General features: G+C 42.0%; 1 protein-coding gene across 1 annotated transcript; it reads right to left on the bottom strand.

Moving 5' to 3' along the window:
- Positions 1-4,106: 4,106 nt before the first annotated feature.
- On the bottom strand, positions 4,107-24,472 carry CAV1 (caveolin 1). Its single transcript, XM_064142081.1, has 3 exons — positions 24,316-24,472; positions 23,240-23,404; positions 4,107-6,477 (listed from the first exon to the last, which is right to left on the bottom strand). Exons 1-3 carry the CDS (start codon positions 24,343-24,345, stop codon positions 6,136-6,138), a joined length of 537 nt encoding a protein of 178 aa, XP_063998151.1. The 5' UTR covers positions 24,346-24,472; the 3' UTR covers positions 4,107-6,135.
- Positions 24,473-24,699: the final 227 nt, after the last annotated feature.

Raw genomic sequence — 24,699 nt, forward strand, 5'->3', positions numbered from 1 at the left:
GTACCAGTGTTTATTTCAGAAACAGACAACTTGTTTTGTGAGAACTAATCTGTTTCATAGCCCTTTCCAAGACTATTGAACCATCTTTGGAAATATTCAGACAGGCTTTAAAGCCAGATATTTGCACCTGGTACATTCTTTATGCAGGATTAAGTCACTGACTGTAAAGCTTCTAAGGGATTTATGTTCTACCTCAGAAAACCTTTTGGTTCATTATGAAATTGGATAGCATGTGCAATGAAAAGGAGCAACATGACTGCTCATCTGGACTGCAACTACCCACATATGGTTGATAGGCAACTGTTATTTCTTAAGAGAGAAGTGTCATTTTGTAACAGACTTTCATGGAAAACAGTGTTTTGGTAACCCAGCAGGACAGCTTAGTTTTGGGGAACAATTTAAGATTTGCATTTGACATCTACAGTGTTCATGGGGCCATGGCAAGTAGTATCATATACTGAAAAAATGAATTGGATTTATTGGTAATATCTGATGACATTGGTTATTATCTGATGGGCATTGGAAACATCGAACTAGGACTCAACAGAGAGCAATAAAATAGTTAGCTAGTAGTTCTTAGTCCCTTTCAATGTGGCTTCCTTAATGGAGCAAAGGCTTTTTGTTTCTATCTGGTTCTTATAAATAAAGTTAAAAAAGAATATAAGCTCCACCTAAGAGAAGGTTATGAGATACTATTAAACAGGGAGAAGGGTGTCTAGAGAGTGATTTTATTTGTGTAAGCTTTCTCATCTGCTTACATAACTACTAGAAGCCCATGCTGGTATGGAGGCAGAGTAGAACAGAGATGAAAACAAACAGGGCCAGGACTTGCTTTAAGACTACTTCAAGTTGTAGACCTTTTGCAGACATTTTGACAAGCTAATATGGGAGTGGCTTTGGAGGGAAAGAAGTACCTTGAGCTGAAGCTGCTGAGCAGAGCAGCAGGGCTCTGTGAATTCCCTCTAAGTCTCCTGGAACAAGTAGGATAGGGCTGAGCATCCCTATCATCTAGCAACATGTCTGCATGAATGAAGGAATTCCTGGACATCATGGTGATGTAACCACTGACAGTGAAATAGGGAGAAGGGCTAGCTGAAATGACAGAAGTGACCAGAAAAGGGCAGTAGCTGAGGAAAGTAACATGGTTGTGGCTGTGAAACTGAGTCAAAAGTCTACCACAAAAAATAGTAGAGAGTTTAATTTTAATCATTGCTGATACAAACACATGACCAATTCAGACTATTGTTAATTCTTCTCAAATATATTTTACTTTCCCTTGTCTCTATGTAGACTTAGTCTTCTAAATTAGAACTATTGCTTATCAAGAGAGTCAGGGTTCAATGTCCTCAGGACTCAAGGTGAGGGTTCAAACTACAGGCTTTTGCCAGCGCATTTAAGCCCAGTCCCTGCTGCCATCAGAAGCAGACTTGCCTTTGAGTTTTAGTCCTCAGTAATTGATCATTCAACAGGCCATCAACAATTAAGATCTTTTTTTCTTACGTTGGATTACTATACACTGACAGGGTAGTTTCAACTATGATATTTTTAGTCTCCCAGACAGAAAGCAGTAAAGCCATGTACAGAGAGGCCCAAGTTTTTTTGAGAACTCTGCAGCAGAATGGCTTTCCCCACTCCACTGACAAGCTGTTCAGTGCTGGCTTTAATCAGTCTGTGCTGAATTCTGGCATCTGGTCAGACAATTCTGCAGCCAAGAGGAGTAAATCTGTCTATTTAGTGGCCTTCCTCACAAGATGCTTGCTAGTGGTACACAAACAGATTTTTTTTAACTACAGAAATGATACTCCAAAGACACTCAAACTCAGACCAAAAGATCTAGTCCTGCTAAAATCTGACAAACACAGCTCTAAGGTTTTGTCCCAAAGCATCTTTGCTTTGCATGGTTCTTTGGATTGTTTCAGAATCTCAGCACAGATGAAATAAGGCAGAATTTTAGCTGCTTCCAAATGTAGCTGAATCATTCTCTAATAGGGCATAACAACACCCGCTCTTGTTAAGGGAAGACAGCTGAATTGAGTGATGCCTGTAACAGTTGAATTAGAGTCAACATATCGTGATATGAAAAGACAAAATACAGTACAAAGCAGATTAGAAGTCAGCAGATGACAAAAGTATAGACAAACATCAAAGGCACCTACAAGAACTTACATGCTTTGCTGTTTTCAGATTCTACTATTGGGATATTTACTGTTGTACAAGGAATCCAGACTACTACGGAGGATTTCCATCAGTAAGATAGAGCATATCTATAAAAATAGTCTGGCAAGGATGTGTATGCTTAACTGAAGTATGCTTACTGAAGGCTAAGCGTTGTTCATCAGGGTGGACACTTAGGGACTTCAGGGACACTCTGGAACTGCAGGCAGAGAGTTTTCATGCATAAGTCTGGCTGCTGCTGGCAGCACAAGGTGATTCCTTAGCCTGCTTCCAAGTGTTCTCCAGGATGGGATGCAGCTTCCAGGCATGGTTTTCTGCCCAGCCAGGCTGCTGTTGTGTGAGTCTGGCCACAAAGACCACATCCAAGGCAAGTTCTGATCTAGCTTATCTGACCACTCTTACAGTCATTCCCCTCCAAGGCAAGTCACACTTAAGTAGGAATTCACACATCTTGATGAATCATGAATGTCTTGGTTATTGCTGTCTCTATTGGTGCCTATCACTGTGCTGTTCGTATTTGCTGTCTGGTATGATTCCTTTCCGGTTCAGAATTTACCTACAAAACACTACAGCTGGGAACTAAAGAAAGGCATGAGGAGTCACTCCTCTCTGATTTTACTTTTGAAACTCTCCATCTATCACTTCTAGATGGAAATGTCCCTGCTGTGCACAGCTTCTTCTCATTCCTTGCATATGAGAGGCAAACCTCTCAGATTCTCTTACCTTCTTGTTCTCTCTATATAACAGACCTGCTCCTTTTGATTACATTCTTGTTTCTTCTATTAGCACAAGCTAGTTAGGTTTCCTGTCACTTTTTTTCACTGGGGATTTTCTGTCAGTAGTATTTCTGGCAATACATACATCTGGCAAGCTACATCTGGAGCTCTATTTGCCAGAGGTGGGCAGGCCGAATGTTTTGATGAGTAATAGTCACAGATGAATGCCTATATTCTGGTAGCTGCCAAAATGTTACACAACTACAAATCTCTTAGTCCTTTAAGGTTCCACTAAGCCAGTCCTCTGGTGTAAAGCATTTTGTAGTTCAGCATAACTAGCCAAGAAAAGACTGTGTCTAGGTGTGATGCAGGAGGACTGCATATCTTGAGAACATCCTAACTAGGGCAGCCCTAGATTGAAATTACTCTTTAGGTGCCAAAACAATCCCTTAGAGCTATTCTCAATCTGAAGAAAACAGAACAAGAACATTGGCCTTTGAAATTAAAATATGATTAATGTATTTGTAGGCCAAAATGCAGTAGTCTGTTCTGTTGGGCTTTTGCCTACTAGTTTAATGATGTGATAGATATTCTGCAATAATCCCCCAGGAAAGAACTGTCCTGTCACAAATAGGTCTGTACACAGACTGATAAAAACTGTAATTTTGCTATTTCCACACATTAAATGCTTAGGCTAGTGAGACTTATTATAGTACATTTTAAGTAAAGTGAACTATAAGCAACTCATTATAATATGGTCTAGTTGACTGGATGGGGCTGGGGGATAGGTTGGACTGGATGATCTTGGAGGTCTCTTCCAACCTGGTTGATTCTATGATTCTATGATACATTATCATTCTGTTTAATTGATATTGTCTACAAGTAAACATCATTATCCTAATTTGAAATGTAAGGAAAGTGAGGAGCACCAAGCATTTTAACAAGCTCGTGTTCCCTATTCAACGATGTACTCACTAGTCATATTGCCTACTTATTTAGCCTCAGAAAATAGGTACTTGGGGAAAAAAAAAAAGCTGTTTGTTTTTTTTTGTGTTGAGAAAAGTCTTCCTGAAACAGCTCCTGAACCACAAATTCAGAAAGCTTTGCACTTTCCTGAGAAACAATGTTTTTTTTAAAATAAGAAACACTTTGTTTTTCTTCCTAACTTGAGTTTTGTTCACATGGCTTTTAAGGAAAAAGAACTCAGACAGGAGCTATCATTAAATGTATTTTTATTGTATTCTTTCAAGTACATGCAGAATTTTGTAAAAAGTGTCAGTTATATCTGTAAGCATATAACAACAGTATAAATGTCTTGGATCAGCAAGGTATTTGGATTAGGGACTAATAACTCTTAAGTGAACAGACATCTTTCAGGATATACGGTTCATATGGTAAATCAAGATGGATTTCTTTAGAGTGATTCTCCTCATAAAAATCTAAAATATATCTGGGTTACAATCGTTCTTGGTTTCAATACTGGAAAAAAAATCTGTAATAGTACACTCTGAGTTATGTACATAGAAAAACATAAAACTATATCCATACCAGTGTCTGCTTTAAATGCAAATGATAGTAGTTAATAGCTTAGTAAATTGGTTTTTGTGCACCCTATCCCCTCTTCCCTCCCTCCCTCCAATAAAAAAATGAAGCATTTCCTAAAGTTTTCAATGCTTTGGCAGAAATTGAACCGAAGGCACTCCCGTGTTAGGTAAAGCAATATGTGAAACATCAGCGCTAAATAAAAAGCTGTAGGTGTACCAGACAGCTCCATGTTCATTCCAAGGGCCAAATCTTGCACTCTCTGAGGTCAAGAACTGGTTTGCTGAAGAATCCAACTGGAACAGGCTCAGGCCCCAGCGTGGTTTACCATAAAGCTGATTAGGCTCACGACTTTTAGAAATGCTTCATGCAAATTGCATGAGGATACAAAGTGCATCCCTGAACACAGTACTATCACGAGGGCAAAAAGCTCCTGCAGGTCACAGCATCAGAACACGTCACAAAGGCTTTGCTTTCTAGGCCTTGCACTTTGCAACATGGTAGTTTTACACAATACCCTCTGTTTAAGACTTCCTGATGTAGCAGCTCAGCTTAAAAACTAACAAACCAATGCACAAATGCAAAGTTTATAAACTATCTTGTGTTGGATTAGTTTAGACTCAGCAAAGCATCAATTCTCCTGAAAAATAATCTGTGTGCTTGTGGCATGATGACTTTGGCTGATAGGGAAATTTTGAAAGCTGACAGAAAAGTTAATCTCAGGGGTATCTCCTCCTTGGCCTCATGTAGCTTGGGTTTGGCACACCTTAATTTTTCTTGTAAGTCAGGGTTATCTCTGGCATACCTGTGATACGTATTTATATGAATAGTTTGCAAAAAACAACCAAAAAGCCTATGAGAGAAGCACCTAAATACTTGCTAAGGGGTGTGTTCTAAGTCACAGTCAGGAAAACACTTCCCTAACGACCAGTTTTAGTCTCAACTACAGTTTGCTTCTGCAAACCTAGGGAAGGTTGAGAAATGACCAGATGCAAACTTCTAAGACAGAATGAGACAGAAAAGCACTGATTGAAACTTTTTATGCACATGAAAACTTTCACCTGTCATTGTCTCCAACGTGATAAAAGTGTTAGATTTTTGGTACATACATCAATTCAGTGACTTCTTTGCTTAACTAACTTATCCATAGTGCACCATATCTAACCATGACTGTAAATAGCTGCAGTCAACTGACAATCCAATTGAAAAAGAACATTCTGCTAAAACCTGCCAGCTGGTCACGTTTATTCTGCTGCAATAGCTCTGCACTCTTTGGCCACAATAAAATGAATGGCTTTACAGTGTTGGAAAGCATTTGTGTCGTTCTTCAGTATCACTGTGGATTTATCTCACAAGGAATGAAGGATGAGATAAAAAGGCATTCAACAACATTTCAGTCTCTGAACTGAATAGCCAGCAAAATGATACATAGCTGGCATGGAAGAGCAGCCATTTAAGGTTAGCTTGAAATGCAGACTGAAGGGGGTGTGGGGGAAGGAAAAAAAAAAAATCAAAGAAGCAAGTAGTCCAGTAAGAATAAACAGTAGAAAAAGAAACTGAGCAAGTGACTGTTTTGGGCCAGTATCTCCACCACAAGTTGCTGTATGTTGCTTTGGGAAACTAGAAACTGGCACCAAAACACTTCAAACAACAAAAAAACCCCACCCGCTTTCTAGGCTGTAGGCTCCCCTTGAAATGTCCCTCAAATCTCTTTCTGTACTGTGGCTCGGATGTTGCTGAACATTTTGCCTATGGCCTCAAACAGTGGGTCGCAGAATGTGTGGATGCAGATCGAATAGACGCGGCTAATGCACTGGATCTCAATCAGGTAGCTCCTTATGCATGGCACCACCGCCCAGATGTGCAGGAATGACAAAATGGCAAAGTAGATGCCCCAGATGAGAGCCATAGGAATGCCAAGGATTGCTGAGAGCAAACGATAAAACCAGTATTTTGTTACAGTGAAGGTGGTAAAACTGGCCTTCCAAATCCCATCAAAGCTGTGTGTTCCCTCTGGCTCAGCAATCACATCTTCAAAATCAATCTGCAGCAAAGAACACAAAGTCAGGTCAGTCAGGCGTTTGCATCAGGGGTGGATTCCAGAAATACCCTTCCTGGAGTGCAGTGGTGCCCTGCAAGGAAAAAAAATGAAGTACATACTTCCTACACCCCACCATGATTCAATCCATTTTAACGCATCATTTAATCCGTGAATCATCAGTAACTGTCTTTTTCCAATGACCACCAGGAAGTCTCAATGATTAGCTCATAGGCAGAAATCTAACTCTTAGATGGAGATGTCCTCAAAATTGAAACTAATTTTTCATCTCCTACAGCCCTACAGCTATGAAGACTACAGCCCTTAAAGGTCTACGCAAGGGACAAGCCAGGTGAACAAGATCATCATGCTTTCATTGCCTAACTTAACAGTTTCACATCTTACAAATGAAGTAAGTACAGTCACTATGGCTCTTTACACATCTGAAGCATGCATCAATGCGCTTCTTAGGCCAAATTTTCCCCATCCTTCCTTGTATTGCATTGATGAGCTTTGACAGTAAATAAATAGTGAAGCTAGCTATTTAAATACATACCTTTAAACAGGCATAGATAGTTCTTAGCTGACTGAAAAAATACAGTGCTAGATTTCAATCTGCACCAGGTGGACCTCCTCCTTATTCTGAAAGAATTAGGGAGCTCTTTCACCTCATTAAACACAAGGAGACTCTTCACATTAGAAGCATTTTGTTCTAGCCTATCCTGTTTATGTCAAAACACCTTGTTCATGAGATACATGGCCAAGAAAACTTATTAATATTAGAAGGAACACGCTCTTCCATGTATTTCATATTTTTGAGTATTCATAAATTGTGTAAAAAGTCACCTAAGGAAGCAGTGCATTCCAACAGGCATACTTTACTGTTCTCTGTTGAAATAGTGAGCTATTCAGGAAGCTTAATTGTCATAACATTTCTATTAGAAAATTAACAGAATCGTGATGATGCTTCATCTCTATGTCACACAAATGTATGTTTGACATAACCCACCATACAGGATATTTAATTTAGTTGGCATGACCAATTGTACAGATAACAGCATTCAACAGGAAAGAGAACACCAGAACACTATTGCTGTTCAAGAATGTTTGTGATGGTTTGGGTGGCCTCAAACTAGCACAATGTTTAAATCAGATGAAAGAAAAAAATGAATTGCATTCTTGGCACTGGGTCCCAAAATGAGATGATAACGTTGCTGTAAGTGAAGACTTACAGGAGCAGGGTAAGTATGATATGGGCCAGTGGCCTCAGAAACTCAGGCAACATTATCTGGAATGCATGCTGGAAGGAGGTGAATATACATGCAATTCTGTAAGTATTGCTGAGACTGTAGGAAAAGGATCACAATTACTTATTTTAATCTAAAATATACCTAATATTTGGAAGTAACTCCTCTCTTCCTGCTGAATCTTCAATCATCTCAAAAAGAAAAAGTTAGCACCAAAGAGGGAAAAAAAATAAAAGAGACAGGACTTTTCAGTTTCTGAAGCAAAAAAAAACCCCAAACAATTCTGAAGCAAAACTGCAAAATCTAGGGGCAACTTATCTGCAGGATTTTAAAGTCCTTCAATGGGAGGAATTTTCTGAATCAGCTGTGATGTCAAATATTTTGAATGTCTAACATCAAGCTAACTTAATGCAGCCTGCTACTAGGTCGACGTGCTGCTCTTTGCCAGTGCTTCTCTCCAGACATCAAGTAATGCAAACTATAAGCCTCCTCTTTACCTGCTATTTTGAACCAGGCTCTAATTATCTGAAAGTGATCTGCAATTCTTTGGGATGGGAATTCATCATCATCACACCTAAATGTAGCATTTGGGTTGAAGTTCTGCCTCCACAGAAACCAATGGCAATCTTTGCGCCGGCAAAGTACTCAAGGCGTGCAGAGCCTAAGGACTGTCTGGACTTTGTGAAACTGAACAGCATAATTTTAAATAATAGCTACAAAAAGTAACTTGAAAGAGTGTCTGAGTGACATTTATCTTTGGCAATAGCTGCGTGGGTAACCTCAACAACCTCTCCTTATGCTGTGTGAATGCACTTTTGGTACAAATCTTAGAAAATAGTTTTCTTGAAATCAGTATCTGATGTAGGCATAGGAAGTACACTACATTTACTGGTGAGTGAAGACAGAAAATTGGAGAATATTTTGGCTCTGTAATCTCAGGGTGTAAGACTGAAGCTCTGGTAGAAATAACTCTAATTCTGGGGAAAGGATCATAGGCAACTGTATGCTCTCTATTTTCATTGTGAGATTATTAGATGTAAAAGTTCATGTTTAGGGACTAAACAATGGACAAAAACCATAGGTTTAAGAAGTAGATTTGCCCTAAAATAATTACATGAAGCTAGCTGCAGTCTAGTAAAACAGGGCAAGGAACTTTTATGGATGTGTTGATCTTTTTACCAAATGAAATGGATGTCCCTCTATCAATTGGGGTAGGTCTAGGCTGGATGTTAGGAGGAAGTTCTTCACAGAGAGAGTGATTTGCCACTGTAATGGGCTGCCCAGGGAGGTGGTGGAGTCACCATCCCTGGAGGTGTTCGAGCAAAGCCTGGATGAGGCACTTAGTGCCATGGTCTGTTTGATTGGCTAGGGCTGGGTGCTAGGTTGGACTGGATGATCTTGGAGGTCTCTTCCAACCTGGTTGATTCTATGATTCTATGATTTCCCATTGGAATGGGCTGCCCAGGGAGGTGGTGGAGGCACCGTCCCTGGAGGTGTTCAAGAAAAGCCTGGATGAGGCACTTGGTGCCATGGTCTAGTTGACTGGCTAGGGCTGGGTGCTAGGTTGGACTGGATGATCTTGGAGGTCTCTTCCAACCTGGTTGATTCTATGATTCTATGATTCTATGAATCACAGGATTTTAGTCCTGCAACAAGAAAAAAAAAGAACAAAGGCTTGTAGATGTATACATGGAGAAGTCAATAAAATCTCCTGATGGTGGCATCTAATTTGTCTTATAACCATTCCTATCCTCCCGTTATATGACTCCAAGATCACTGTCTACTGAAATCAATCTCATTCAACTGAGTACATGTATTAAAAAAATGTATGCCTGAGTTTATGGAGCAAGTGTTTTTCCCTTCTGAAATACACAAACAAGCATACTTATAGTATGTGTTTCTGCAGCTATTCCAAAGCAAACTTTTCATCGAGTGGAGTTCCTGGCTTCCCATCAGTGCTTGCCTTGAAATTACATAATAAAATATGCAAATGATGGAAAACCCCAAGAAGATTACAGCAAAAAAGTGCTGTTTATCAAAAAATGTTGCTACATAAAGACTGCATGGCTGAGCACAACCCTTTTGTTCTAAAACTTCTGGCAGTTTATTCCATGATTCCCATCAGTTGACATGATCCTTAACAGACAGTTTGTGTACACAGCCATCATACAGCATTTCAGTGCCTTGAGGTCTATTCAGGGTCATGCTTAAAGAATTTGGTCTACCTTGGATTTTAAATCTCATCAGGAATGCAAGTTTGTATTGAGCTCCATTAGCCTCTTAATGGTTACAACTTTAATTTAGCTAAGAGGGACCTATTTTTTATCAGAAAACCTTATTTTTTTTTTTTTTTGGCATGCAAAAAGAAACCACAGGTTAATGTGTGGTTTAAAAATAAATAGTAAGACTGGCTCATAATCTGATTACCTTCAAAATGATTTGTTATAATGAATGTTCAACTGAAAAAATGAAGCCAGTAAACTGTTTGGTTTTCAAATCAAATACTAAACTTTCTGCAGTTGTGATTTTCAGTAACTAATATTTTTAGGCAGTTGTGCACTTTAAAATGTCCATTAATTTAATCCTGGGGAAGTGACAGAAGAATCATGCTATGTAACATTTCCAGATGGACATCCCTGTCCTCATTCCAGAAGATGATGCTAATATTAGAACATTTATGATATACCTTTGGCCAGGAGTTCCCAGCTCAAGTCATAGACAGTTGTCCTAAAAGTACTCAGGAATAAAACTGTTTGTGAAATAAAAGCAGTGTAATAATGCCACCAAAAAAATTTCAAGAGGTACTTTCCCAAATCAATTTCAACAGATCTCAAAAGGTTTTTGCCAATAAGCAGAAGCTGAATAGATGGTCCTGTAGGAGTCAAAGCTGATGTCTCACTAGCTACCATATCTAACTCATTTCATTATTCCCCAAATCCTATGCTACATATTGCTCCAGTCTGGATAAGGGAGATACCAAACTGAACTTGAGAGTGAAAAGCCAGATGAACAGTCTGTCAAGTCTAAAAACTCTCAGCTGAACGGAGTGCTAAAATGAAGCTGTTATCTCCCTGAAAGCCATAAGAATGTTATGGAATTATGTACATGTAAAGGGAGTCAAACTACAACTGGAACATAAACCTCTCTGGTGCTGTCCAAACCCACACTTAGCCACAGCAGTGCACAGTCTAAAGACAGATAGGCAAGGACTTGATATAATCTGGGCTCTTCTACTTCTCAGCTACTAACAGATCACATACAGATCCACTGGCTGGCAAATGCTCTATTTATTTCACTGTACAGCCAGTACAGATAAGTCCTTACACTGCAGGAACTGAGATATTACCCAGATTCTTCCTGCACTGAACCACTCCCGTGAAAGATCCTTTTTTTAGCTCGCAGGGATCAGTCCTTCACAGGCAGCAGGAGGAATATATGACTCTATGCATTTTGCTTTGCAATGGGTTATACTTACATCACTTAGATTACTCCTCAGCCCCTCCTGTTGCTTTTCTTTGGTTTTCAGTTCAGTAGCACTCAGTGATAGTGAGTGTCATCAGACTGATAACAGGAGTACAACTGAACTAAATTAAGCAAAAATAGCACATACAGGAGAGAGTGGCCAGAAATATGATCCTTGGGAATAAAGACACTCTAATTTCTGGTAGTTAATCTAAGTGGCTTGCAAGTATGAAATACTTTTAAAAATATACTGTTCTTGAGGCCATTTTTGCCACAGCATCACATGCATGTAGTATAAATGTATGCTGAGGCTAGGCACAGGTCTTGCTCAGCAGACTGTATGTTCAGTGTGCAGTTTGTTCCTCCAAAGCTGTCAGGGTGTGCTGTGAAATTACATTGCATTATTTGTCAAGCTAATGAAAATACAGGCACGTTCCCTTGTGACAAGTAGAAAAGTAAAGGAAATCAGTTTTGGCCCTCTAAAGGATGCTAATAACTTGCACAACCTTCTGTTTCAGCCAAAGCTATTAAAGACTATCAACTCCTGTTCCATGTCTACAATACACTTCCTGACTTAGGCTATTCGTTGTTTCCTACTATTCAGTTTGGTAAAGCCAGTTTTTAACATTGCTTGAAGGTTGGGTTTTTTTTTCCTGATTTCTGCTATAAGAATTACCAGAGCTTCTTTTGCTCCGCAGTATGTTTATTAAACTTTATCAGGAAATTAAGGAAGGTGTTTTGGTTCTAAAAGATATTTGGTTACAAAGAAGGAAAATGGTATGGGGAATTTGTCTTCTTTTTTCAGCCTGCTAAAAAAAAACCCACTATTAATTAAAAAAGCTTAGCAGTGTGAAGCTTCTGGTGCTTTGTTGTTTTGTTGGTGTTTGGGTTTGGTGGGTTTTTTTCCTATAAAACCCACCAGCTGACTCAGGAATATATGCCTTATAATATGAAAACAGTTGACCTGTTGATCTTGCCAAATTTAGGTCCTAGGTATCAAAACCTAGCAGGCTGGAAAGGTGAGTTAAATGCCAGCCTCAAATTGCCTACTTAGCTGTTGTGCTTCTCCTCAAAAGTTTGTTCTTTGAGGTCCATAATATCTATTACATTGAAAAATTTACTGTGCTGGGTGTATTAGAAAAAAAAAATTATTAAGGCTGACAGCATTTTATGGGGGCTTTGACTTAACCTACACTGTAGCTGCATGATGCTACTGTGCTTGCAGCATGCAGTTTGTGTAGACAGGCACCACCACTACCACAATGAGGAGGATCCCAAACAAGTGCTGAGGATGTCTACATTTTTGAGTGCCATCACTATCTTTTGGAGTCAGTGAAAGGATGCTCAGATCTTTTATGGCTGATCACGAATATCTCCAATCAGACAAACCACTTAAGTATGACCACGATCTGAAACATGTGAACTGTTCCACTGATGTCAATATGCTTACATGCTATCCTGGACCAGAGCTATAGTCAAGTTTGAATGTTTATACAAGAAGGAGTCACAAGCTATTTTTCTTAACATTTTTTAGCACAGAGTATGGAAACTGTCTTTACTGCTTTTACATCAAGATGTTTTTATAGAGGTCTTTTCCTGAGTGATTTCCCATTGGAATGGGCTGCCCAGGGAGGTGGTGGAGTCACCATCCCTGGAGGTGTTCAAGAAAAGCCTGGCTGAGGCACTTAGTGCCATGGTCCAGTTGACTGGCTAGGGCTGGGTGCTAGGTTGGACTGGATGATCTTGGAGGTCTCTTCCAACCTGGTTGATTCTATGATTCTATGATATCAAGACTCTAAGTATAAGGTTATTCCTTTAGTATTATAGGATTCTTATAATATATTGTGTTCCTATAAAACTTAAAACAGACATAGACAAAAAAGAAAATATAATCTCCTTTCCCTCTTTTTTTTTTTGTGTGTGTGATAAATGCAATTTGTAAAATTTCTCAATGCATTCAATGTCCTTTAAAGAAACATTCAATAAAAGATCACAAAATGGCAAAGTCATTCTATGGCACGAGCCATATGGTTCAGGCCAGATGTAGCACAAGTGACTCTGGAGAAAGCTGTGGTATGTGTTATTAAAATAAGAAAATGCATGCCTCTATGAGACATGTTATTAGTTTTTGACACTATTTAGGACTTAAAAAATTCCAGATGCAGTGTTTGGAGAGTAAAGGTATCACAGCAGCAGCAAAAAAAGACTTAAGCAATAATCTCACAACCATTCTGTTAAACTAGCAATATCAGTTAAACATCAAAATGTCTCCTTGACCCTTTGAAATACCCTGTTTCCACAGCTACTGATGCTTATCTTTCTGACCACTATCACAGTTTATCACAAAGAGATGAAACAGTGCATAAGGCTGCTTCTACTGAACCTGAAGGAAAATGCATGAGAGGAGTCGGGAATTGTTGGACTTGTGGGAGTCACCTCCCAAACACCACACTCACACTTCTAAGAGCACAGGGTAATCTCCCTCTGGCAATCATTTGCCTTATATGTTACAAAGGGAAGCTGGCACTTTGTTCCTGAAAACCCAGAACTCCATGATGCCTAGATGTTCTACTTCCTCACTAACCACTGTCTTCCAAAGCAAACATTAGGTGCTCTCAGGTGTGTCATAACAACAAAAGTCATTTTGTTCCAAAGCATTTATATGAGCCTCAGGCTATACTTTTGATGCCTACAAAACATGAACCTCCAACAGTGTTTGAAAATGGATTAAGTTCCATCAAAAGCCAAGAAATCACTTTGGCTCTTGGTATGGTGGCAAGCATCTAATAAGGGAACCTCAAGAATCCCTCTAGGCTGGGGTGCAGCATGATTAGGCTCTGCCCATCAACCCTGAACACTGTCTTCAGAGCACACTGTTCTGGGTGCTGGCCAGATCAGCAAGCACACTACTTTCCTCTGCACATATGCATACAGGAAAAACAAAATCAACCAAATGAAAAACAAAATCAACCAAACAAAAAACAAACAACCAACCACACACACACACAAAACCCCACCCAAACAAACAAACAACAACAACAAAAGAGAGAATATATAGCTAGGGCTATACAAACAAGTAATTCCAAGGTAAGTGAAAACCTAAAAAAGCAAGCAGAACTGTTCCACCCTCATTACATGTTCAAGATGGCCAATGAATTTGCCTTACATTCCCGGTCTCCCTCTGCATGCTTTCCATAACATGGCAATCAAAGTGTTTTGCTGGCAGATTTCTCAATGGAAACAGTGAATCTTCCCTCAGTACTAGAGTGTATGCCAGAAAAGCAAACCATTCTTTAACGAGCATACTCAGGTTGGAAAGTGGAGTTAAAGGGCTACACTCTTGTAGCCAGAGAAGAAAAACAGTCCAGTCAGGAGTGATCCTTGTTACACAGACAACAAATATTCAAATGGATCATGAAGAAAAAAATAATGCCACGACTTAGAAAAGGGTCAAGACTGTGGATCACCATTTCACAGACTGAGAAATCAGCAAAAATAGCTCAAAGTAATTTACTACTAATTACTGAGAGAACAACCTCCTGCTCCCTGCCCATTACAGCTGAATTACTGATTACACACCAGAAAAGCCCAGGTGATGGGCTTTGTTTTATCAGATGGGCAGGCTCGTTGAAATCTGCGGAAGCACTAGTGAGAAAAATGTGACTGATGCCAATGGAGCAGCATTGTAGCAACCAGCTGTTCTCCAGATAACTCTTCCTGAGGCACTTGCCTGTCCTGTCTCAATCCAGCCCAGCAGAAGGGAAGACTACCAACTTCAAGGACCCATCTGCACTTCTCTGAAACACAGTGAAACTTCCTGTGCAGGTGAGGATACCATGGCAGCTGGTTCATTAGCAAATATGTTGTTGGGGTAAGCACTCAGAAAATAAAGTGGCTATTTTCCTCCCTGGAAACTAGGCTACCAGGAAGTCAATGCAATCTTCCTGAAGACAAACTCTTAAGAGGCTTGCTTCATTTTATTGTTTCACATTCCACAGCTCCTTGTTTGATATGGCTCTTTTAGCATCTGTGTGCATATGTCTGTCCACCTCTACGTTTAACAAGGTATATTCATCAGCATGAACAATGGGGTCAGGTTTTGACTGCACTCATTGCAAGAGGAATTTTTCTATCCATTCCAGTGGGGTCTGGAGTTAACCAGAATTCAGAAATATCAGTCAAAGATATTATGCAAATACATTGCATATATTTTATTTTATACATATAATACAAGTTGTGCTGGGGGAAGTATAGGCTGGATGTTAGGAAGAAGTTCTTCACAGAGAGAGTGATTTGCCATTGGAATGGGCTGCCCAGGGAGGTGGTGGAGGCACCGTCCCTAGAGGTGTTCAAGAAAAGCCTGGATGAGGCACTTAGTGCCATGGTCTAGTTGACTGGATAGGGCTGGGTGATAGGTTGGACTGGATGATCTTGGAGGTCTCTTCCAACCTGGTTGATCCTATGATTCTATGATAATGTATGCATATGTATTATTACATTACATATATTATTACATATGTATAATGTATGTATATGTATTATTATATAGCCCTCAATGCAGGTTTACAGATCTGCTACTAAGGTAATAAACTGCTATAAAGTACAAGATTTTAGAATCTCCTCTAGCTCCATCCCTCCTCAATTTAGGGAGCAATGTAAAATAGATAAAAGTGACCTTAGACTCTTCAGTAGAGAGAAGCACCTTTAAAGAGTGCTTTATCTGAAACCACTATAGTCTATAATTCATAAAGGGAGTCTAAGGAGAGTAGACTTCTAACTAGGCAAAGTACACACAAACACATAACCAATACTTTTTAGGAAATGGGTATAAATTGTTCTCACCTTTCCCCTCGTTTCTACCTGAACATGCTTATTGCTGACAGTGTGTGTGAAGTGATATCCATCTGTCTCTCTGTTCCTTAAAAAAAGCATTGTGCCTCTGCATTTCTCCTGCTAGAATGTTGTCTTTCTTATGAAAGATCTCAAGTTGCAGAACCTTAAAAATGAGGTAACCATTTCTTTCATACATTATAAAATATCATTAGTTCTGACCCTGTCACAAATTTCACTAGAATAGATATATGAACTTGAGACTTCAAAAAACAATAAGAGACTTCAGAACTGAGCTCTACAGCAGATACCAACCTGATCTTACAGGAAAACTTTTTTTTATTATTATTTTTAGCATTTATTTTAACTCTAAGAAGGGATTTCAAAGTTGACAGCAGAAGTGTTGCAATCTCTCTATGAGACTCCCTTTGGGTTTTTTTTTTTTGAAACTGCAAGTATAAATTCAGCACAGCAGGAATTTGGACAGGGAATGTGATGCTTTCACCTTCAGCTGTGAGAGTATTTTCTCACTTCTTATCTACAAAGCTGAATTTATCAGTTCCCATTTGCTTGAAAATAAAATACATGGGCCAGAAAAATAGAAGTCTAAGGACAGGTCCCATCCTTGTTCAGCCTCACTACCACTATAGCATAGATTCTTGACTATCCTGAATAAAATTTGGTGTCCATTTGATTAATTAAAGTGCTCATTAGAGTGGGGAAAGAGGTACTAAAAGTAGTTGCTCATCTGAATGCTAATCTGATGACATAATTTGAAAGAAAGATATTGCATAAAACTGAAATTTTGTTTTGAAACTATCAAAAGGCATTTTCATAAGAAATCAGCCAGAAAAATAGGGACTAACATTGTTAAATCTGGTTCCCCAATAAAGCAAATGAAATTAAATGTCTTAACTTATCTTTCATCTTCAAAATCACAGAATCACAGAATTAACCAGGTTGGAAAAGACCTCTCGAATCATCAAGTTCAACCTATCACCTAACCCTTCCAACTAACTAAACCATGGCACTTAGTGCCTCATCCAGCCTCCTTTTAAACACCTCCAGGGATGGTGACTCCATCACCTCTGAGGGCAGCCCATTCCAATGGACAATCACTCTCTGCGAAGAATTTCTTTCTAATTCCAGCCTAAGCCTGTCCTGGTGCAGTTTGAGACTGTGTCCTCTTGTTCTGTCACTGGATGCCTGGGAGCAGCGATCAACTCCCACTTGGCTACAACCTCCTTTCAGGTAGTTGTAGAGAGCAATGAGGCCTGCCCTGAGCCTCCTCTTCTGCAGGCTGCACATCCCCAGCTCCCTCAGCCTCTCCTCACAGGGCTGTGCTCCAGGCCCTTCACCAGCCTTGGTGCCCTTCTCTGGACATGTTCCAGCACCTCAACATCTTTCTTAAATTGAGGGGCCCAGAATTGGACACAGTACTCAAGGTGTGGCCTGACCAGTGCTGAGTACAGGGGCAGAAGGCCTTCCTTGGTCCTTCTGGCCACACTATTCCTGATACAGGCCAGGATGCCATTGGCCTTCTTAAAAATCCTTTACATTCCAAGATGTTTTTTATTCCATTTGTTTGTCTGGAAAACAAAAGAGAGATGGTAGGATCAAAAAAAAACCCAAATGCTGATGTACATTTTGTCCTGCTATCTGTTTAATACAAAGATATTGGAGAGCTGTGGAAAATCTAAACTTATTTTAGTTCAGAACAATACCTCTCTTTGGTTTTCCAGATCACAGCTTTCACTTAGGAGTTTGGAACCATTCTTCTCTCTATTGTCTAAAATACAATGAAGATCAAATTCTCACTGAGGATCTCATGGGCAGACCTCTCTACTATTCACATTTACTCTTCCTCTTTGAGACTTTTGGGTTTCAATAACAGTTTCTTTGTTTTAGACATAAGATGGTGCATCTATCTATACAGTGGGCTAGGAATTCTAAAATCAGTTCAAATTCTTCTCAACATTTCCCAACATATCTGAAATCTCTTTGTCAGAAATAAAAAGTATTTGTCTCCTCTGAATCTGAGATAGTGCCCAATAAATTCTAACAAAAGGAACATCCATTCTGAATCATTGGCTGTGTCCCCATGGCCATCCACGAACATTTTCCTATGGAGTTATGAGTCATATTCATCACAAGGAAGAAGGCAGCACATAAGGCTTTAATAATACTAGGAGCTTAAATGCAAACACATTTTTTTATGAGAAAGAAGCTTTCATTAGAACAGATGCCATTATTATCTGTAACCTTATGGACATTCAGAAAGTCCACGTCTGAGAACTCCTAATTAATGAGCAAGAAAACTGTTTCTCAGTTTTCAGTTTGCTCAGTCCTTATGTATCAAGTTCTTAATGTCTCAATTGTAGCCTAGAACAGTTTGGAACAAAATTGCACCATGTGGCTAGCCAAAGTCAAGTATTTGAATATTTTTTTTCCATCTGGACATTAATATTACACCAAATTTCAGAACAATTTAATTTAAACTCAGTTAAGTAAAGTGTCACATCTAAGCTACATGTGTCATCAATGGAGAGAAATGTCCTCTGAATGCACTGCTTGCCTTGTCCTATGGTGAGGGCTAAACACTAATGCGAATCTGCCTCCAGAAGCATCTAACTTTCATCACTGTCAACAGCAAGAGGCCAGACAACAAGCCTGGATGAAAACATAAACACATATATTTATATAGTTATATAAAAATACTGTTATATTGCTGTGTTGATAAACTTATGTAGTACTTCTAACAATATGTGAAAACGAAGACAGGGAGTCTGCATTAAATGTCACTCAATTTCTGTTTTCAGAAGAAGTACCTGAGCTCTGCTTTTCTCTTGGTTTACTTTGCTAAGAGCAGAACTCTCTTCCTCCCAGGCTGATACATGCTGCTACTCAGAGTGACAGCCCTCAATGCCTCAGCTCTGCAATCCAAAAAGAGTGGGGATAATGCTTGCTTTCCTCCCAGGAAGTTCTCCAGTGTGGGAGTGGACAGCACTCTACCTACTTACCTGCCCTGAGCACCTTACACTGTGCTCAGCCCAACAGGGAGGGATTATAATTGTGAAGGATTTAACAAAATGGCAAACTGTTTTTTAAAAGCCTCTGTTATTATTAGAAAGCAAGAGAAATGGTAAATGGCTTTAAGATGGCTAAGTAATACTTTCCTCCCTAGTGTTGACATAAGGGTGTTATGATATTTGTCAACATCTAACTAAAAATTCCAGACTTTGTCTTGAAGTGAGCTGAATTTCCCTCAGCTGCATCAGCTTTCTGTGGAAGACTGTTTAAAGCTGGTACGAAAGTTCTGCATTTTTACATCTGTAGCCAAGTAGTGGGATTTTTTTTCCAGAGACAAAAGGACTCTTACACAACAAACAGCAGATAGATACCACTTGTTTAAAACACGATAATAATGTTCTGGATGGAAGACCAGGCATAGGCCTTTCTTCCTGGCACACTACCACAGGAAAAATACTATAATCTGGCTGCAGACATGACTGCATGTTCAGTCCTTACTAGTCTCAAAGGCATGGCTGGCTGCTAGGTCCATCACCATTCTGAGCAAGAGACAAGGACGTACTAGGAGCACAAGCTGTAGGAGAACTGGCTCCCACCTCTACCTCATCCAAATACAGTAAACTTCGTGGAACTCGACCACAGATACTCTGAGGAACTTTGAAATCCAAAGAGTTGAAAGGCTGTAATTTAGCTGTACTGAAGAAGACACAAATACTGCGTTGAGAAACAGGAAGAGCAAAGACTGAACTTCAAGCACTGGGTCACTGGGGAACAAAAAGTAACCAGCTTTCTATCCTGTCTGCTACATCTCATCATACATAAACAAAAAAAACTGTGGGACTCAAGTTCAAAAGTAGAATTGCCTAGTGAAGGACATATGTAATAGATATGGCTGTGAAGCAGAGTAGCTGTATAATCACCAGCATAACTCCTGGAGAGCTCCCAAGTGCACAAGAGGCTGTTTATCTCTTACTAGATTCCCTCCTTACCACCTGCATGGCTAGCCAACTTTACAAGCCAGCACCTCAAGGAATGAGATCACTGTTGCACATTTTTCCCCTGCCAAGGTGATGCACAAAAACAGTTGTATGAAGAAGAAACTCCTTCCTTTCCAGTCCCTGATGAAGGAATTGGAACAGGAAGGAAATTCTGGTGATTTTAATAGATCATGCTTCCTCCAGCACAGAGCTGCCAACTTCATTTCGCTTGCACACCACAGGTTCAGTAAGGCCGAACTCATTTCCATCCCTCTTTGAACAGAAATCCAGTTACTAGCCTCATTTTAATAGACCACCCCCCAGTACTGAGTTTCCACTTGGCAGCTAATCTGAAGATAAACTTTAAGCAAAGTCAGTCACCAGTAACTTTGGTGTAATGCTGCTTCAGTTTTTATAAATGATTCTGTAAGAGGACCTCGAACTGATCTCTTTTGCTTGTCTGGATCCCCACCCTACTGCTGCCCACACAACGCATCTGCTGCAGAGGAAGCTGTGCAGATGCTTTATGTTGCACATCAAGGGAACATCTCCTGCTTCTCACAAGCAAGGGTTATTTTTAAAATGTGCTATGGGAAGTATTTGAATGCAGACAACACTGAGGCCTTTTAAAGAGCTGCTTACAGAGCAGATTCCTCATTCTCTGTCTAATCATTTCTATTTCATGGCTGACTGATTTGTCCCCAGTTTCCATGCTATTGTGCCTCATAGTCAAGTGGCAAGAAAGGCATTAAATGCTAGGTTAAAAGCATCTGTATTTCAATCTGTAAAAGCACAATAGCTCGAAACAAAATTGACTTAAGCTTGAACCACACTTCTGGCTTTTCAACACTCCTGAAAGGTTGGGGTTTTTTTCTCTCTGACCCCCAACTGAGACTGGGGACTAGTTCTGGCACACAAGCCTGTTGTTGGTTTTTTTTTCTTAATTATGCCTGGGTGATTTACATCTGAAGTAAGAAAGGCAGATGTACAACATAAGGGGACCACAGACTGATGGCTAGGGTGGGAACAGAATTTGTGTATCTTCAACCCAACCCAACCAAGCCTGTCCCCTGTGTACTGGATCTGAATTTTATTGCTATGTCTAGTAGGCTGAACCTGTAAGCAGTGTCTAAATACACTCAAATTGTGGCCAAAATCCTCTCTCTACTTTTCAAATTGGATAATGAAATACTTTTTAAAAAAAATGAAGTAGTTCTTATTTATCCTTGCACCAATACAGAAGAGCAGTGCTTTACAACGGCCACATTTTGTGCAAATACTACTGGGTTTATGATGCAAAATGGACCTTGTTTGGTTAACATCAAATTCATTTTGGTACATCCCTGTGTCTTGATGTGACTATGTTCACTACCAGGAGCTCACTTGCTGACACAGAGACAGTACCAGTATTCTGGAAGTTTGCTGGTTTTCAATGAATGTGTTTGTTCACTATGATGGCAAAAGGACAAACTGAAAAGCTTGTTTATTCCAGTCCTACAATTCCTATTTTCCAAGTTTCTTTTAGATGATTGGATGCAACGAATCTTCCTAATCACTGCCTCTGCTAGGAGGCAAAAGAGGGCAGGACAGGCTTTGCATGCTACAGTTTCTTTTAAGTCTGTTAGGACATTTTTTCCATCACTGGTCTTCTTCTTTTCCCAGCAGGACCTTTCTTTCCCTAGTTAAGTTTGTGGACACACAGATTATGACTTGCTTGGGGGCTATGACTCATCCTCAGAAGGTTTGGTTGCTTTGGGGACTTCTGTTGATGTACGCAGAAAGCCATGATCCACTCTCATTCCTTAGCTCTTGCATTCCCTGTCTAATCAGCTGCTACTCCATGGGAAGAAGAAGAAAAAAATTGCTCCTTCCATTTTACAAATCAACAGTTTAAATGGAAGTTTAGCATTCTCAGGCACACAGATTATTTTTGCTAAACAAATAAAAACACCGTTTCTTTCTAGATCACAACACTGACAATGGCTCTTTAAAGATACAGTCGTCTCTGTGGGACACATCTTAGCATCGATCCAGCATGATCGTATTCAGCACCTTCAAATTGTGTTGAAGTCAGTGGAATTTCAGGTTACTCAGGACCTTGCTATATTGTTTGCACACAGCATGAATCACTTTACTCACATACATTCAGGAACTGGAGTCCCACCTTTTGATTCTCTGGAAACAATGCAATATTTCTCTCTTTCAATAATGGGTCTTCCTGACCAACAAACATGGTGAACTGCACATAGCCTGACTCTGCTGGACCCTAAATAAGCCAGTTTAACTGGCTTAGTCACCCACTACAACTGGGCAATTCATGTTTTTCCTAGGTTCTAGCAAGCCCAGATGACAGCATCCTCAGTTTTCACATGCACGGTATAAAATTCTCCTGTCAAGCAAAAAATCCATGTTTTTTTTCTGAACAAAGTGATTTCGAGCAAGAAAAATCTCCATTGGCTATGACTTACTAAAGCACTCAAACTCTGATTTGAAAACCTAACCCAAAAGTCTAGACAAGGGCACAGTTCGATTTTGCTTAGCTTCTTTCCATTTACCATTTCTGGAGAGAAGGAAAAACACCGAGGAACACAAAACAAAGACATAAGTCCCAACGACCACCAGTCCCCTCCGGATTTCGCACACGCAGGGCGTAGGGAAGATGACCTGTCCCTCAGGCCATGCCTAGTAGGGCTGCTATCTCGAACTGCGCTGGTTTGGTGCCACCTCCCTGCCCTGCCTTCTTACGCGCCCAAAGGAAGGAAAATCCCTCCACTGATGTCATGTAAGGTCACGCCACTTTTCCCCTCTAGTCCCGGGCGGGATGTCCCGGCCGCAGAGCTGACCTGTCGTCGCACAGCAGCGGAAACCCCGCGCCGAGCAGCGCTGTTTCCCGCCCCGGCGGGACGTGGCTTCGCAGTGCCCAGCCCGCAGCGCCCCGGCTGGGAAGGCGCGGGCAGCCTGGGGAAGGACGCAACCTCGCCGCGCTGCACCACGACCCGCCACTGCAAGCAGCAACAGCGGGCTGCGCTGGCCCGCTGCCTGTCTCTTGCCTCTACACTCTCGCTTACACACCAAAGAATAAATAAACTACAACACCCCTTCGGCCCTTTCCCTGCGGTAGCAGGTGGAGGGGAGCGGGTCGCGGGCTGCTGTCGCCCTGGTAGTGTTCGCTCACTCTGCCTGGCATCGTCCCTCGCCCCGTCCCGCCTCGATCCCCTTCACCTTGACCACGTCGTCGTTGAGGTGCTTGGGGTCCCGGTTGACCAGGTCGATCTCTTTCGTGTGCACGTCGTGCACCGCTTTTTCGCTCAGCTCATCTGCCATCATCTTGTTGTTGGGCTTGTAGATGTTGCCCTGCTCCCTGATGGGCGCCGTGTACAGAAAGCCCTGCGGAAAGGGAGAGCGAGCGGGAGGGAGAGCCGAGCCGGGGAGGGCAGGGCAGGGCCGCGCAGGAGGGCGGGCTAGGGGAGGCGGCACCGGGTCCCTCGGGGTGCGTGGAGCAGTGGGAGCTTCGCTGCGGGGCGGCTCTTGCCCCGGCTATTTAACCGTGGCCACAGGGCACCAACCACACCCCCGCGGCTCCAGGCACGGGCTCTCAGTCCTGTTCCTACCGCCAGATGTCCCGGGCACAGCCCCACGGCGCCCCGCACCGCCCGTGCCCGGCCCCATTACCCGCTGCGTTGCCCCAGGGCGGAGCAGCCGCCCCTAAGCGGGGGAGGGCGTAGCCGCGGCTTACAGAGGCAGCGCAGGGAGCGGCAGGGGGCTCCCCGGGTAGGGCAGCACCCTACCCATGCCGCCTGCTCCACGCTGTCCTCACTAAGTTACGCTCCCCAAACCTCCATCCCCACGCTGTCATCCCCACGTAACCCTCCGCACACCACCACCCCCACGCTGCCATCCCCACGTTACCCTTCCCGCGCAGCTCTCGTCCTATGGCCCTCGCTGCGCGGACTTCACCGTGCTCCCCCCAACCCGGCGCATCCATCGTACTATCCTCACTATAGTGTCCTCACTGTACCGCCCTTCCCGCACGGCCATCACTGCACCCCTTTGCCCTGGCACTCGTCGTATACCTCCCTCACCACGGCCCCGACCCCTCAGGGCCCCCTGCCCTGCCTGCAGGTGCCCCGTTGCCCGCCCTGACCCCCGAGCTTCCTCCGCGACCCCGTCCTCTTTTGGGTCGGATCGTTGCAGTCGGCGGGAGGCTCGGGGAGGCCGAGTAGCTGTAGGTACTCGGTGCCGGGGCAGGCAGCGGAGCGCTCGCAGCGTGCCGGCTCCGTTCCCCACGGCGGTCCTACCTCCGCGTCTATGTATTTGGTACCGGACATGCTGGCCCGGCCTGGCTGGCGGCTCTACCGCGGGTGTCTCTGCGCTATAACTGGTAGGACTGAAGGCAGGAGGATCCCGCTCTGCGAAGCGACTAGCCAGGGGGAGGTAGCTGCGAGTGAGCCTGCTGGCTACAGGCCAGGGGCTGCTCCCTGCCTTTGGCTGGGTGGATGACAAGCCGCGGTAGGGCTCAGCGTATCGTAACGGGGCTGGGAACCACCGTGGGAGGGAGGGGAAAGCAGCCCTGCCCCGACAACCTGGTAGCAGGCGGACCCTGTACTGGAAACTTGGGCTACACCGCACGGGGACAGCGACACAAGAGGGGCAGAGTTCCTCCAGCGCCACTCTCCCTGCCG

Source organism: Pogoniulus pusillus, chromosome 4 (assembly GCF_015220805.1).
Source record: "Pogoniulus pusillus isolate bPogPus1 chromosome 4, bPogPus1.pri, whole genome shotgun sequence".
NCBI classification, from domain to species: domain Eukaryota; kingdom Metazoa; phylum Chordata; class Aves; order Piciformes; family Lybiidae; genus Pogoniulus; species Pogoniulus pusillus.

Bases quoted from the DNA above. Each gene is read 5' to 3' on its own strand.
- CAV1 (XM_064142081.1), bottom strand. From the start codon at position 24,345: ATGTCCGGTACCAAATACATAGACGCGGAG. The intron at 23,405-24,315 runs GTAGGACCGCCG...CCCTTTCCGCAG, and splicing joins CCAAATACATAGACGCGGAG to GGCTTTCTGTACACGGCGCC. The intron at 6,478-23,239 runs GTGAAGGGGATC...TCTTTGCTGCAG, and splicing joins TCAACGACGACGTGGTCAAG to ATTGATTTTGAAGATGTGAT.